This window comes from Anguilla rostrata, chromosome 16, assembly GCF_018555375.3.
Source record: "Anguilla rostrata isolate EN2019 chromosome 16, ASM1855537v3, whole genome shotgun sequence".
Taxonomy (NCBI): Eukaryota; Metazoa; Chordata; class Actinopteri; order Anguilliformes; family Anguillidae; genus Anguilla; species Anguilla rostrata.
This window is the reverse complement of record NC_057948.1, coordinates 35659239-35676738: the sequence shown is the minus strand read 5'-3', so window position 1 is coordinate 35676738 and position 17500 is coordinate 35659239. Positions and strand designations below refer to the sequence as shown.

At 48.4% G+C, this 17500-nt stretch overlaps 1 protein-coding gene and 1 long non-coding RNA gene across 2 annotated transcripts in view; both read right to left on the bottom strand.

The window, feature by feature from the left end:
• Positions 1–1430, bottom strand: part of LOC135242696 (uncharacterized) — a 44637-nt gene extending 43207 nt beyond the window's left edge. Inside the window, exon 1 of the long non-coding RNA XR_010326425.1 lies at positions 789–1430. This is a non-coding gene — a long non-coding RNA (uncharacterized LOC135242696). The remainder of the gene's footprint in view (positions 1–788) is intronic.
• A 12051-nt stretch (positions 1431–13481) lies between these two features.
• ttc17 (tetratricopeptide repeat domain 17) overlaps positions 13482–17500 on the bottom strand; it is a 26094-nt gene continuing 22075 nt past the window's right edge. The window contains exons 24-25 of the mRNA XM_064313808.1: positions 16722–16865; positions 13482–14742 (exon numbers count right to left, since the gene is read on the bottom strand). Of these exons, the coding sequence (XP_064169878.1) occupies positions 14611–14742; positions 16722–16865 (276 nt within the window). The 3' untranslated portion in view covers positions 13482–14610. The remainder of the gene's footprint in view (positions 14743–16721; positions 16866–17500) is intronic.

The following is a 17500-nucleotide window of genomic DNA, read 5'->3' as shown; positions in this document are numbered from 1 at the left end:
TAGTTTTTCACGTAGCCTATCCATTGATTTAATTGGTGTTAACCCCGTGAACATTCATCAAGCGAGCGCAACAAGTCACATCAGGCGCACAATACCAAAACCTTTAAAGAGCATTTTCCCTTATACGGTTACCTGTGGATCAAGGTTTTAATATTTTTGGCGGGTAACTTTGCGAAGAAAGGTTGCCATCGCTGCACCCCTCTCTCTTTCTCCCAGGTCTGGGTACAGCGCCTGTTTCTAGGCATCCCAACAGATTGGCAAAGAAATGAGAGAATCCCCGGCACGTGAACACACCCACGCATTACCGCAGCCTGCTCTCCCGTCTCCAGCTATGTGCATGTGCGGATTGTATTTTTTCATAAACTATGCAGGCATTAAATGTTCTTAGTTGTACATGCAGCACTGTCCTTTGTGTTTCTAAATGGAAAAAGAATGCACGAACTGTGGAATGCATTTGATCGTCAGCCTACGGCAGCTGGGCTGTCAAGAGTGTGGACACACTTTTAGCAATTAGCAGTGATGCAAATGATCCCGATTCTAGTTCGAAATAGACTTGATTGTTCTCGTTGTGATGTGTAACGGGACCGAAGGCATGAATACATAAACTGCACAACAAATCTGTAATGTATCAAGTTTACCCAAAAATGAGTTCGCCTTAAAAGCTTCTTCTGTGTGAATGGGACGCTAAGCCCATTGGCAAAGCTAGGTATACATGCACTGCTACAAATCAAAGTTTCCCCAACACCAAGTCACAATTCACGCTGGCAAAAAAATAATAATGCACCTACCTTCTGAAACATCTCACTTGTCTGTCAGTTTCCTTGCACAAAGTGTAATTTTTGTCTTAATGGGAAGCGTTTTGCAAGAATTGAAAGGAGAGGATAAAAAAAACGGGATAGACTAAGTCTCGCGTCAAGAAGAAATAAAGGTTAACGCAGTGTGTAGCTAACGGTCTTCCGCCTGAGACTAAATATTTTGTGTTGCCAGTTAGAAGCGGGAATCAGACGGGGAAGATTTCGAAGACCAGTGCACACACGAGCGAGCGGATTAAAAAAAAGATGTAAAAAAAAAAAACCATTCCACCCACAGTATATGTATACATTCACTGTTCCAACAACGCGCCTCGCTATGCTTCTGTGTTTCAGATGGTGTGCATTGGTCGAAAAGAAATATTTAATTCGCGAAAATAGAGTAGGTAGTCCCTTGTTTTTGTGCTTTGAGGTATTTGGGGACTCCGAGTGAGTTCATATTCACACACCGTAGAAGTAATTCGGACAAGAGGGTGAAATGCTAAGCGACTTTGTACCTTTGTGCGATGGGGGTTTAAATATATACGTGTTTTCCCGCATTTTAGTGTACACAGAACACACAAAGGGTAAGCAGGAGGCTCCGTGTTTAGTGTGGAAATTCAACCGTGCGCCGGGCTTTCAAAACCGTGCTTCTCCGCTCCAGCTCGTCTCCGCCGCCAGCCCGTTCTGCCTGTGTGCTATTGACCTGCATTGACGTCATTGCGTCATTAGGTATCCCTTAGAAACACTGACTCTCAAAAATAGTATCAAATTAATTCAGCTGGCAAGGAGAGAGGGCGGGGCGGTTGGGGTTGGGGTAGGGGAGGGGGTGAACTGGAGAGAGAAGGGGTAAGCATTGATAATCGGCCATTAAAAATACTCGATTTTTCACCCCCAAGTCCTGATACCGAACGATAAATAAATAAATAAATAAATAAATAAATCGGAATGAGCGGAGAACACCGGGAGCACAGGCTATATGCGAAGGGCGGGGGGATGTGAAACATAAATGAATTCGATTGCAAGACAGGGCTTGCATTTTCTCCACACCCCTCTTGTGCTAAAAATAACGCACAGTTCCAGCTGACTGCAGTGGCGGTGCAGAACCTTTCCCCGTATAACCCTCTTCGCTTTTGAGCGGCTGAGCACGACAGCGTCCTGGCCGGGCAGCCGGCGTACGAGAGCAGACAGACAGACAGACAGCCAGAGACACGCACGAGCCAAAAGAATAAGAGAAGGCACCGGCGGATAGAACGACCCGAAACGCAATCATACATGCAAGCGATATGTGTGCCCGATTTCAGAACAAGACGTATTTCTAATAATCCTTAAAAGTTACGTAGAAAACGACTTGAGGAGTTTCCGTTGTCACAATAACGGAGACGCGATGTATTCGCGTTTTCATTTTTGGCAGCATAATATGATTAAAATTTTGATTATAATGACGTTCATTTAGGGGTTTTTAACTGACACTGCCATTTTTCTTTTCGAGACAGATTTGATCTACAAGCTCAGTTTTATGTGGACAAGTAGCCTATGAAGTGAGTATGCCAATCAAAAACACCGCTGTCAAAAGTAATACAAAGTACAGATTCCCACGAGCTTGTACAAATTACCATTTGATCCAAAGCCGTATTAGACCAAAATCAAGAAAGCAACAGAAGATGGACGCAGAAATTTTAATAATAATTATAAACATACTTATTCGTACACAGTCTACACACGACTTGATCAAGATCTTTAGCATCTCGTAGGATGTGCTGTAATCTCTAAGGTGAACTGTTGAATATTGCTCTCGCGGAGGACTTTGCTCCGTGGACACAAAGTACAGTACTCAGCAGCACATTTTGTCCTCGTGACACTCGAGCACTTTTGTTTTTTTTTCTCCCCTCTTTCCAAAATCGTGTTACAAAGTCACCGCATTTTCGCTTTGGAGGGAAGTCTGTAGACACTGCAGTGCATTGTAATAGGAGACCCGTTCGTGGCGTTAAACAATACCACATATTGCCACGAAGAGCACGCGTATGTTCCTATGTCTGCACCTGGGCGTTAACACACAGTAACTAATAACGGGAGGTCTGCATGTAACCGGAGGCAACCGGGAATTTGCGGTGACTTGAGGACGGAAAGAACAGGGGGCTGCGTCGTGTGTTAGATTTCCTTGTCCAAAATCACGAATTGGGGGCGTAGCCATGATGTGCGAATCCATTGCCATTTACTACACAATACAATTATTTTTGCATCACTTTTGTATGTTCGGGTAGAAACGTAAAAGCAACTGAAATGACTCGGCAGACTATAGATCTGACGTCACAGAGGTCAACTTCAGAGGCAAAGGAGACTTTTTGAAGCGCGGACACGACAGTGTCTCCCGCCTTTTCACCAGCCTCGAGATTCATACTGAAAGCTAAATTTTCAAATGTCACACGGAATATGGAATTTTAATGCAATGTAATATCTATACAAAGTGGATTGTGCCGACCGCAAAACTGGATCTGACCCTATGTCCCTGTCTGCATACACAGACTATTTGTAGCATTATGGCACTCAACAACAACTCCTAACCCATGAAGTCTTTCGTTCCCTGAGCTATGTAGAAAATTTGGCATTAACAATCTGGAACATATCAAGAGCACGATACACAAGATGAAGTGAAAAGACTGAATGTAAGAAATGACACCAATCCAGATCAGAAACAAGCTGATGAGCTGGGTATACACGTGTGAGTGTCTGCATGTACGTGTGTGTGTGTGTCCATCAAATTCAGTATAAACACAACAGGAGGAAGGCTAGGTTAACACAGGTGCTACAATGTTATGGTCCGCATCAAACGCTTTCTGCTAATGCTAGCCCGTGTCACAGCATTCAGGCCAGAGCAGGGGTCCGCGTGGAGTGAGGTTGTGGACGTTGAGCCAGTACATGAACAATGGATTCTTCGACCTTCTAAATCCTGCTTTTTTTTATTCTCCCCTAAATAATATTTGCACACATTGTGAAATGGCACTTGTAATTCAGAGGCAATGTAGCAAACTGGCCAATACTTACTCATACTACAAGATCTATACGTTAGATTCAGTTCAAGCTGACCACCTGAACATGCTTCTCAAAAGTTTGGTTCATAAATACTACTTATGTAAGCATTTGTCACAACGGTTTTACATTCCCTTACAAAAACCTCCATCTGGCACCGGAGCCTAGTCACAATGTCCACCGATATATCATCAGGTTCTGGGCTAACCCCGACAGAGATCTGAATGTACTGCACTGGTGTAACTCAGTACTGGATACGTATCATAAACATATTTACCTGTAGATTATTTTACCTTTTAGTTCCCCGTGCGTACTTGAGTCCCGACCGGCTGGATCCTCCCGACCTGGAGTTGGCGTGTTCTCCCCGCGTTCACGTGGGCCTCCTCTGGACACTCCGGTTTCCTCCCACAGTCCAAAAGCATATAGGCTTCCAGAGCTCACTTGCAATGGAGATGTCAACCTCAATGTGACTATCCTCCTGGTTAAATAAACATTTTTTTTTTAAGTGCAGTAGTGAGAAAGGTAACAGTCTCCAGTGAGAAGGAGCGGTTGACCGAAGGAGATGGAGTAACAGGAAGCAATTTAGGACAGTCAGTTATAAGGTGCAGATAACGCATGAGGGGAAACTGTCTGACAGACATGCTGAACGAAACTGTCTAACAGACATGCTGAAACCTGAGAAAGAAACTATAATCAGCCAGGAGAGAAAAAAAAGAAAACTGCCTGTAAGCCATAAATGAGGCCATGGTCAGAAAATGAGGAACTCAGAGAGCACAAAAGTATTCACAGAACACAAAAGCGGGCCCAAGATATAGCCTTGGGGTACCCCAGCAGAGAGAGAGCACTGAACAGACAGGAGAACCTTTTCAGTAAATTGGGCCAGGGAAGCACCCTAAACAACTGCTAAAGAAAACTGAGAACAAAGTGTTTGCAGTAGTATGAAAAACTGGGAAGATGGAGATTAAGAGACAAAAGAGCACGGTATCACAGTTAATAAGTTTATATATAATATTTTCCAAATGTATTGAAGAAGACATACAAGTCTTGAAGAGGGACTAAAGGGGAATGGCTCTGAATTAAACAGCAGAGATAAGAATCAAAAAGAGGAGTGAATCACATAAAAAGAAAAGGCAAAACTATTTCAGGAAAAGTTGCATGAAAGAAACAGCAGCTGACAAAGATTGACAACGTTGGACATTTCTTTTTACTTTGTGATGAAACAGGAAGGAATGACACGGTGTGAGCGAGCCAGCAGCTGCCCTCACGTGTGCGGTGGCCTGAGGAACGATCGCAGTGCGCGAAAGAAAGGAAATCATTCTCAGAATAGCCTTGCCGACAAGCGAACAACCGGCCCCTCAAAAGTTCCGTACCGACGCAGTGGCGATGTGCTGCGCAGGAGCACTGCGCAGCCCTGCAGTCGGAGCCTGGACTTTCTCAACAGCACAGTGCATGCAGTCAGGCTGTGCCAACACTGTTCACAGGACTTCATCGACTGCATCCCACACTGCCAGCACAAAACGCGACTGTAATTGACGCAGACATGCAATACGAACGTGAGGACGCCCCGTAGGCCATAGGTAAGTAACATGACAGCACCATCTTTGCTGAGTGCAGCAGTTGAAAATTGTGGGACATAAAACAGATAAAAAAGGCAACTATCTCATTAATTTAAAATATTAACAAATATGTTATAAAGTGCATCACATCTAAGAACCATGTGACTTGTAGGTCATAGTCTCCTACTGCACCATGCTAGTCAATTGCTCTCAAGATATATCTAAAGACCTGTCAAGATACTAGATTGTTCTTAGTTAAAACAAATGCCAAAACATCCAAAACCTGATCTCATATTACAACCACTATAATTGCTTGTGCACACAGAAAAAAATATGCAAGGCATTCATTGGAATTAAGCAAGCACATCAACTTGGCTTTATTTAAATAAACAGATTTTGATAAGGAATTCATTTAAATTAATTAAAATGAACATAAATCTGGTCATTCTCAAACAAACTAGATTCAATCAGCTAAGAAAAATAGGAGAATAGTTTATATATGGATTCTGAAATTATTATATGATTATTATGTATTTCAAATATATTGAGTTGATGTCTGTGTGTGTGTGTGTGTGTGTGTGTGTGTGTGTGTGTGTGTGTGTGTGTTTAAAGGTCTTTTCACTGAATGGATCGATAGACTTATGATTCTCGGGCCCTTAAATATCACAGGACATAGGGTAACGGCAACATCAGTTGCGTAAATCAGGTCCACCAATGCACTGTCAAAACACTTTAAAATGATTATTGTTATTATTATTTATACTGAATTTAATGAATGACGTGTACTTATGCAAGGAGGCAAGCAATGTATTTAAGTTTTATTAAAAAAACTGTTAAAAGTTTAAAATAACTGATCGCCATGTGGTTTTAGATCCAATTGTCAGATTTTTATAAAAGCTAGGCTTGACTAAGTAATTCTACAAAAACGCCATGATTGCATGAAAGAGTGGAATTAAATGTCGTCATCATTTTTCATCTCGCTTGCTAACGTAAGCATATGTAACAACTGCAACGATAGAGATGTTTCGTACTAAACTACCTCCGTTTTATAAAAATCACACAAATCAAATGGCTCACCAAAAATGTTTATCGCAACAAATACATTTTAATTATACTCCGCATTGAATATTATGCATAAAATATCAGTTTTACAGACCTGTTCAATCATATAACAAGGAGAAGCAGCAACGCATTGTACATGATGGAGCCTAAACAAGTAAAACCAAACAACCAGGTTCGATTTTATTACTAACGGCCAACAATATCCCTTTAAACGCCAAACGATGGACACGCGTTACTGTGAAGAGTACAGGCTTTGTGAATGGGAGACCACTGAGAAAAACGGGACAAGACGCGTCACTCGGCGTGATCAAAAGTCACGAGGCATTCGGCGTCTGGTGCCAAGGCCAGCTTGAATGTTACCGCTCACCCGGCCGTGGAAACACAGTGTTCCCCCCATCCACTACAGAAAGAAAAAAACACACGAGCCACCCCACCCATCTGGCTGTTTTAAAAGGGTAGTTGTAGAGGAAGCAGTACACCTGATAAAAGACAAAAACTACCTCGCGCCACGAGTCAATATTATTACGCATTACATATGTCACGCTCTCTTTCCATTGATGAAAGCATCAAAATATTTGTCTTTGGTTTTCGTTATACATTCACGACAGCCTGTGTGTATACACGCGTTTTTTTATTTGTTTGATGTCTTTTCCGTCCGTGTTCCCGTTTCCATTCCTTCTATCGGGTGACACACAGGACGTTCTAGGAAACGGACACTTGTTTTCGTAGCATACTCCCGTGAAAATGCACAGGAGTAATGGTGGAAGGGGGTTGTTTGAATTTCAGGCTCAGATTAAGAATACTGCTCCCCCTCCCCTCGATCTCTGTTTATTTTTCCATTTCTCTTACCTAAATGATGTCAATGGCAGCCGAGCTATAGAGCTATTTATAGAATCACCCCCATCGCCCTCCCCGCGCAGAACCACGTGGTTCTGTGCCGCTGCACAATAGCCACCCCTAGAACCGTCTGCATGAATAGAACCGGTGAATATTTATGAACGGACGGGTGCGCTGCCTTTGTCACATGTACCCGCTGCGCAGCGCCCGTTTTTTTTTAATTGGGCGTGTGCGTTTCTCAATTAACAGCCAAACGAGTGAATGAGATAAATAATTTCTTTCTCTTAAACGAACCATATCCATTCATCCATCCATCCATCCGACCAACCATTCGTTCATTCATTAAATCCCTATTCGGGGTCTGAATGGTTTCGCGTTTGAATGCGCGTGTACACGAATGTTAGAGGTACTCGCTCCCGCTTCATGTAACGTACATTGGATAATAGCCCACAGTTATTTATTTCAAATGAAATGAGCTTGCGTCGTGCAGCGCTGCACCGAATGCTGGCCGTACAGCGCGTCCTCGTGATGAGTTTATGGAGCGCGGGGTATGGACTACACTGCATGATTCTCATAACCCCCCCCCCCAACCCGTTTTGCCCCCCACCCTCCCCTCCCCTCCCCTCCCTCCCTCCCTCCCCTCCCCCTGCCCCTCCCCCCGCGCCCCTCACATGCTATATTACATAACAAGGCTTTAAGTCTTCCCCCTAACAAATAAAGACACGGTTTGCTGCACCAGCGTCTTCGATTCAGAACTGAGGAGCTATTTATACTCTCTTCACGAGATATGAAATGTTAAAAATAAATTGACAGCAGTGATATTTTGAGGGGGGGGGGGGCTAAATATAATACTACTATCAAGAACTACAACAACGACAAAGTATTCAAAATATTCATCACCCGTTCCAGCAGAAAACGGAAATATTAAACGTGTAAAACCACCACGGTGTCGTTCGCAAATGCTGCCCCACTGGTCCACTGTAGGCTAATATAAAAAAAATTAATAAATAAAAAAACAAGCAGCTGGATGTATTTCCGCGATACTGCGCATCCATTCACCATCGTTGCCAAAAGAAATTATTTGACATGTATGCGTTATGCGTTACTCGATGCATAAAACATCACTGGAACAAAACAACAAAAAAACATTGGAATTTGTTCATTATTGAAATGAAAACACATATTGAGAGCAATCTGTATATCCACAACAATTACACGTGCGGCAGCCACTTCTCCGTGCTACACCCCAACCCCCCCCCCCCCCCGAAGTTGACATGCTAACACTCACTGGCTGCTATATATAGCAGGCCTCGCAGTGCTGATTCTATTCTCAGCATTGTACATGAGTGGGCGGAGGGTACTTTTTATGAAAGAGAAGAAAAAGTTCCTTTTCTTAATGTATTATTCTGTGAGAACATTCAGGCTTCTTGTTTACATGCAAGCTTTGCTGCACCAGTATGTGAATCGCTCTCGCGCAGGACCACGAGTCCCGGTGCAGAACACACGACGGTTTCGCATTTTTCACACTATTGTTTGCGCTTATCGGGTCTCTGTTTTAATTTACCCCACAGATAATTGCTCAGTTTCTCCCGATTGTATTGGTTTTCCTCGTTCACAGAATGCCTTGCTCCAGTCACTGTTTACACTCAACGCTGGTGAACGCTCGTCTCCATTGCCACACAGTCAGGGGCATTTCAGCGACGATTTTTTATTCGATTTTTTCCCAACAAAAAAAACTTGGGGTTGCGCTCGGCAATGCCCACGCTGCATATTTGTGAAGCGACGTCACAAAAGTCTTATGCGATAGTTCAATCCACCCAGCCATTTCTAAAAACTGTCGTTATGTCTTTCAAAGATGAACAAAGCAATGTAGCCTATTCAGCTGAACAAATACCATGGCAATGTTTGAATATACCATCACCCATAGGGGTTTCTAAACCGAAATGCCCCCCCCCCCCCCCCCCCCCTTAAAATCGTGCCTCTCCAGGGCAGTCAACCACATTCGGCTCTCAGAACCCGGGTTGGAATCCTCTGCGCCTGAACACAAGGTTCTGCAGTGTGCGGTGTTCGTGCGGAAAGGTCAAAAGGGTGTACAGTAGGCTGCTGCTAAGCCTGCTCATTTGGACGGTCTGTTCCCGCCAGTTACGCGCCGCCACAGAAAGAGGTCTGGGTATCTCTGTGGCTTCAGTTACGGCTCGGACCACTGCTGGTGTACCTCTGCGCGCGGTGCTTAACACAAACTGCATCATAATGATATGAACTGTGAAAACAAATCGTTGCAACACACCGTGTTGCTGGTGCTTGGCCAGCGAGTTAATTCACGCGTATTGCAGCTAAAGCAACGGTTGATGTTTGCTGATGCAATCCTGTATTTACAGGTTCAACGATGAGTGGGGGCACAAACGTTTGCTCTTGAATAGGGAAGTAGAAGCAAGATTTGAGGGCTTTCCCCTTGTTCTGTATTGGTCAAATGAGGGCAGGCTTCTGGCTAGGCTGACCAGGACGGAAAACCTCCAAGTTCACAGACTGAACGAGGCCCTCCTCCTCCCGATTAAGCAGCACCGGTTTCAGTTCCGTAAGGTCCGTCGTTCCTGCCCTCCATCACACACTGGGCACGGACGCGGCTTCTCCGTTTCCTGCGTCTCGCGGATTATTTTCCGCGAGCGTGCGGGTGTGCGCGCGCGCGCACGCGCTCGAGGTGCCGGCTGGCTTGTTTGGGAAATACCTGGTCACGATCAGTCAGACAACCCCGGCCGAGAACACAGAGCCCCCCCTGCAGGCCACAGGAGTGAACTGCTGAAAAAGCAAATTAACCTTAGAGAATAGACAGTTGTCCCTTCCCTGCTCTCTGGATATGTTTAGAAAAAGATGCAGTGAATGAGAGGTACAGGAGAAAGTGGACGGCACTTAAGCCTGCACACACACGCACGCAGGCACACACACGCACGCACACACGCACACAGGCACACAAGGGCACACACACGCACACAGGCACACAAGGGCACACACATGTACACACACACGCACGCAGGCACACAAGCGCACACACGTACACACACACGCACACAGGCACACAAGCGCACACACACGTACACACACACACGCAGGCACACACGAGCGCATGCGTATATGTATGCATGAAAGTAAAGAATCCATCCATTACATTACATTACATTATAGGCATTTAGCTGACGCTCTTATCCAGAGCGACTTACAACAGTGTAAGTCTGTGTGGGCAGCTCTACAGATCTCTCTCCATAGTCCAGAGGCCATTCCAAAAATGCAATGCAGAGTTTCGTCATACCTGGCATCCCCCGAAGCGGGTTCATTTTCCCACGGCCTTGGTCAAAAAAGGGGGTTAAAGGGGGTGCACCTGAGGTCCACTGCACACCCCACGCTAGGCCGAAAAGAAAAGCCAAAACTGACCACTGCACAGCCAGAGCTGAGGAGGCATTAGGCAGTGGCAATCTCCAAGGCGTCCATTATGGCTCCTACTGGAGCCGAGGTGGCATTAGGCAGTTTCCACCAGTTTTCACGGCGTCCATTATGGCTCCTGCTGGAGCCGAGGTGGCATTAGGCAGTTTCCACCCGTTTTCACGGCGTCCATTATGGCTCCTGCTGGAGCCGAGGTGGCCTTAGGCAACGGCAGCCTCCACCCATTTGCACGGCGTCCATTGCGGCTCTGGCACCCGAGCTACAGGACATACGCCTCGAGTCCTGCCACCAAGTTCAACCCATTCAGCACGTCTCTGTGAATCTGAGCTTCGGGTCGGCGTGCCGGGGAGTTTAGCAGCCCAAACGAGGGTGAAACCGGCGGAGATCCCCACACTGGGGGATCCGCACAGGGGCGAGGGGGTACCAGCTCCACAGGGTTCAGCCTCATCGCTAAGGGGGTCGTCTCGCTTCTTATGTTCTTGCCACCCGAAGACGCCGACGCCCGTCCTTACACGCCCGTGATCAGGCGGCGCTACCTCTTAGTTAGCAAAGCAAAAAAAAAAAAACCTCTGAAGTTTGCTCCATCTCAGCAAAAACAATTAAGTTCGATGGACAGAGGGGAGAAAGAAAAGAAATCTCAACCCTGGTCTGCCCCCTAGTGGACCAATTTCAAATAACATGAAAATTAAGGGGGAAAAAAAACATTTTTTTAAAAATCTAACAGAAGTAGCAGAGGACCTGTTGTCACGCTCCTTACAGGAAGTCGAAGCTGTTCATTTAACCGTGCACCCCTGTGATGGGGCAGGTGCAGGGGGGGGGTGTTTTTAAGCGGAGTGACCGAAGTAGAGGGTCAGAGTGACCATGTTGCTGGCAGGGTCCTACCGTGCCCAAAATGAACAGCGGGGCAGAAGCCTATCTCCACCCCGGCCCGTCCCGCCCTGGTCCGGTCCGGCCCGACCCGACCCTCGCTGCGGCAGGGCTCCAGGAAAATGCTTCCACAGCGCAGAAACCGTTACCGCCCGCCCGCCATCAACCACCACAACCAACCAACCCATAAATAAATAAAGCTGCTGGAACAAGTCGTCCCCAAATTCCAAATCACTGGCCGTGGACTTCCGGTACAGGTTTAGCACAAGACATCACAGTACTGTACTACAGCATCACCTCAACATGGCGTATGCGAGGAGACTCACTATATATGCATTATTATTAATATTATTATTATTATGAACATGACTGATGAATGTAGATAAAGGTGTTCATACTTACAAAGCATTTCTTTGCCACAGGCTCAGAGTGTAAGATCCCAGGTGAAGGTCCCAGTCCAAATCACTGCCCAACCACCCCCCCACACCCACCCCCCCACACCCCCACACCACCCCCACACCCCCCACCCACCCCCCCACATTGATTTACACATCCACAGCTGTTATTGCAAACATAGTTTTTATTTAAATTCAACAGCTCAGCCCCTCCCTCCCACCCTTGCAGTTTAAGAAGAGCGGGCCGAACTTCATGGAACGAGCCCCCGTCTCACGGCACAGAGCGTCACAGCGGCGTAAAACCAGCCCCCCCTGTGCGGAGGCGCGTGTGTGTGCGGATGTGTGTGGCGCGGACGTGTGTGTGTGTGCGGATGTGTGTGTGTGTGTGGCGGACGTGTGTGTGTGTGTGTGTGTGTGTGCGGATGTGTGTGTGTGTGTGTGCGGAGGCACGTGTGTGTGTGTGTGCGGATGTGTGCGTGTGCGCGGACGTGTGTGTGTGTGTGCGGACGTGTGTGTGTGTGTGCGGAGGCGCGCGCGTGTGTGTGCGGAGGCGCGTGTGTGTGTGTGTGTGCGGGTGTGTGCGGAGTGTGTGTGCGCGGACGTGTGTGTGTGTCGCGACGTGTGTGTGTGCGGACGTGTGTCCGTGCGAGAAGGCATCGATGCCCAGCTCTGCAGGGTCTGGAGAGCGAGGGTAGGGCCCGTCCCATTCAGGGAGGTCCCCGGTCCCAGACAGCACAACCCAAAATACAGTCCAGGTGCTGCCGGACACCGCCCCACCCCAACCCCCAACCCTCAACCCCAACCCCCACAGCCCCTGCCACCTGCTGACTCAGTGGGCCAAAATAAAACAGAAATATTCTTAAACAATGGAAGAGAGTCAGATTTTTAAAAAAAATAAAATACTATCCAGAAGGGCTGAGAAGTCCTGCTCCATTCTGGAGGGACTTTTTAGGGTTTGGCCTGCTTGGCTTGCTTGGCTGTGGAGCTCGGCCTATGGAAGACACTGGAACTCCCCATTCGAGAGGGATTTCCCATAATGGCAGCCCAGGCAGGGAACAGGTGAGGAGGAGGTGGGGGTGGGAATGGGCGTGGGGGGAGTCAGTGGGTAGCGATCTAGGGGAATCTCTTCCTAAGAGAGAGTGGGAAATCCTTTGAGGCTCCAATTCTATCGGAGAGATTCCCAATCCTCCCGTATCAGACTCTGAAACGTCTCCAAATAGACAGAGGGAGGATGTCTCACACGATCCCCCCACAATCAACCCTGGAAACGTCTCCACACAGGACACAGCACACCAGGGTCACCACACACACACCACACACCACACACACACACCACACACACACGGCACAGACACACACACACAAACACACACAACACACACACCGACACACACACACACACACACACACCACACAGCAACCGAGCCACACCACACGTCACGCTTGCATGAAGAACAAACCCGACCATTTTCTGACCCATGTTTACCCAAGAGCGTCAGTTTAGCACTTCCTGCGAGATCAAATAATGTTTTTATTTATTTATTCATTTTCCATAACAGGTCCCCATTGACAGGAATGGTCCAAAAACAAGGTGATGTGTGTATCGGATGTTGTTGCTTTATTTCTTCTCCTTTAGAGCAGCGTTAATGAAAAGTGATAATGAGCAATTACAGCATCAAGAACCGTGAACCAACACAACCGTGTAACCAAAGCCGGTCCTTCTCTCATTAAACCATAAACCATAAACCCTGCGTCATCCTCACTGCGCACTGGTGGCATCTCCAGAACGATCCAGAAATTATGAATTCAAGCATTAAATGAAAAGGATCGCGTGGAACACTGTGGATTGCCCTTTGAAAATTTGTCCTTCCCAATTTGTCCCTCCCCCCCTAACCCCAGGCCCCAGCGCCCCTCCCAAATCCACAGAAAAGGCTTCCCTGGTGCAGACCTTCGGTCTGAATGGAAACGCCCTTTTGCTGACAGCCAGGCAGCAGCCTGAGACACTGCTGACAGAACCCACTGGGGTTAAAGGTCAAGGGTCACCAATGCGGAGTGGACCAATGGCTGCAGTGACTGGGCTTTAGTTTCATTTACGCGGTCTCCGTAACAACTCCTCCGTTATTGCTTAATGACACGAAAAATAAATCTATAAAATAAGACTCAAGAACTGCTTCTCTCTTCGGTTTCGTTTTTTTTGGGGGGGGGGGGGGGGTGAGGGGTTAACCCTAACCCTTGGTCTGCCTAACAGCCTGGCTTGCCTCTAACCATGCCAAACAGCGCTATACGCGCTAGACTCTGATCGGAAACGGATGATGCTTTTAATCACGGGAACAGCGTGTTGTGTAAGTGTGTCTGCACGACTGTGTGTGTGTGTGTGTGCGTGTGTGCATGTAAGTCTGTGTGTGTGTGTGTGTGTGCGCATATAAGTGTGAGTGAGCATGTGCGTGTGCGTGCGTGTGAGTGTGTGTGTGTGTGTGCGCATGTAAGTGTGTGTGTGGGTGCATGAGCGTGTGAGTGTGTGCGTGTGTGCAAGCGTGTGTGTGTAAGCATGTGTGTGTAAGTGTGTGCGTGTGTGTGCATGATGCGTGTTTGGCTCCCTCTGTGGGGTCCGCCCCCTGCCCCGCCCCCTCCGGGCCCGACCTATGGCGTGCGGCGCTCCTTCTTGGTCAGCAGGAAGCACTGGATGGCGCGAAGGCGGTCCTTCGCCGGGGCGAACTCTGGCTGCAGCTTCAGCGTGTTCTCATACCACAGCATGGCCTTCTCAAACTCCTCCTGCAACCAGAGAGAGACCGCGGTCAGCACGACCACAGCATGGCCTTCTCAAACTCCTCCTGCAACCAGAGAGAGAGACCGCGGTCAGCACGACCACAGCATGGCCTTCTCAAACTCCTCCTGCAACCAGAGAGAGAGAGAGAGAGACACCGCGGTCAGCACGACCACAGCATGGCCTTCTCAAACTCCTCCTGTAACCAGAGAGAGACACCGCGGTCAGCACGACCACAGCATGGCCTTCTCAAACTCCTCCTGCAACCAGAGAGAGACCGCGGTCAGCACGACCACAGCATGGCCTTCTCAAACTCCTCCTGCAACCAGAGAGAGAGACCGCGGTCAGCTCGACCACAGCATGGCCTTCTCAAACTCCTCCTGCAACCAGAGAGAGAGACCGCGGTCAGCACGACCACAGCATGGCCTTCTCAAACTCCTCCTGCAACCAGAGAGAGAGAGAGAGAGAGAGAGAGAGAGAGAGAGAGAGAGAGACACTGCGGTCAGCTCGACCACAGCATGGCCTTCTCAAACTCCTCCTGCAACCAGAGAGAGAGAGAGACCGCGGTCAGCACGACCACAGCATGGCCTTCTCAAACTCCTCCTGCAACCAGAGAGAGAGAGAGAGAGAGAGAGAGAGAGAGAGAGAGAGAGAGAGAGAGAGAGAGAGACACTGCGGTCAGCTCGACCACAGCATGGCCTTCTCAAACTCCTCCTGCAACCAGAGAGAGAGAGAGACCGCGGTCATAACGACCACAGCATGGCCTTCTCAAACTCCTCCTGCAACCAGAGAGAGAGAGAGAGAGAGAGAGAGACACTGCAGTCAGCTCGACCACAGCATGGCCTTCTCAAACTCCTCCTGCAACCAGAGAGAGAAACTGCAGTCAGCTCGACCACAGCATGGCCTTCTCAAACTCCTCCTGCAACCAGAGAGAGAGAGAGAGAGACACTGCAGTCAGCTCGACCACAGCATGGCCTTCTCAAACTCCTCCTGCAACCAGAGAGAGAAACTGCAGTCAGCTCGACCACAGCATTACATTATATATTACAGGCATTTGGCAGACGCTCTTATCCAGAGCGACGTACAACAAAGTGTATAACCATAACCAGGAACAAGAATGACGAAACCCCTAGAGAGAAGTACCGGTCCAAGTACAGGGAACAACCGCATAGTTCAACCTGGACCCTGGTGGTTAAACTGATTAACACTAACAACGAGAACGGCAACAACGCAATCTATGGAAAAATAAAAATAAATAAAGATACAAGTAGTCGTTAAGCATGGCCTTCTCAAACTCCTCCTGCAACCAGAGAGAGAGAGAGAGAGACACTGCAGTCAGCTCGACCACAGCATGGCCTTCTCAAACTCCTCCTGCAACCAGAGAGAGAGAGAGAGAGACACTGCAGTCAGCTCGACCACAGCATGGCCTTCTCAAACTCCTCCTGCAACCAGAGAGAGAGAGAGAGAGAGACCGCGGTCAGCACGACCACAGCATGGCCTTCTCAAACTCCTCCTGCAACCAGAGAGAGAGAGAGAGAGAGACCGCGGACAGCTCACCACAGCATGGCCTTCTCAAACTCCTCCTGTGATGTACCGCCATGGCAGCTCACCACGGCGATGTACCGCCACGGCAACTCACCATGGTGATGTACCGCCACGGCAACTCACCACAGCAATGTACTGCCATGGCAGCTCACCACGGCGATGTACCGCCACGGCAACTCACCATGGCGATGTACCGCCACGGCAACTCACCACAGCAATGTACTGCCATGGCAGCTCACCACGGCGATGTACCGCCACGGCAACTCACCATGGCGATGTACCGCCACGGCAACTCACCACAGCAATGTACTGCCATGGCAGCTCACCACGGCGATGTACCGCCACGGCAACTCACCATGGCGATGTACCGCCACGGCAACTCACCACAGCAATGTACTGCCATGGCAGCTCACCACGGCGATGTACCGCCACGGCAACTCACCATGGCGATGTAGACGTTGGCGAGGGTGAAGTGATTGACGACGAACTGCGGAGCGATCTCCACGGCCATGCGGGCCACGGTGAGGGCGTCGTCCCAGAGCCGGGCGTTCTGGAAGATGTTGGCCAGGCTGATGAGCGGGACGTCCTGGGGGCGGGGCGGGGCGGGGCGGGGGAGGGGGAGGGGGGCGGACAGACAGCGAGACAGTACGTTATATTTCCCTGTAACTGCAGGTCAGAAACTTTACCTGCAGTCGCTGTGAAAATGGGAGCTTACTGCACTGGCCATGAAGGCATGTGATTGGCTGAATAATGAGCCAAGATCCCCCGCAAAATACAACATGCAGATCTACGTCTGTCACCGGACAGAAGGTGTGTTCTTCACAAAGACTTCACAAGTTAATACTGCGTTTATTTCTGGAGAACAACAACATCTTACATAGGTTAGTCACAAGCAGGATCCCGGACTGCTGGGTTACTGGCTATCTGGACTGCTGGGTTACTGGCTATCGGACTGAAGTGTTTACATGACTAATGACACGAAGGCATTCTGGCAGATTGCAGGTGACTGGCTGTTAATGACAATTCCACAGACTCTCACAACAACAAGAGCCACACACAGGCCCCGGTTGAGCATCTGGAGAGAGGGGGGGAGGGGGGGGAGAGGGGGAGAGAGGAGAGAGAGGAGAGAGGGAGGAGAGAGAGATGGAGGGAAAGAGGTAGGAGAGAGAACGAGAGAGAGGGAGGAGAGAGAGAGGAGAGAGAGGGAGGAGAGAGAGATAG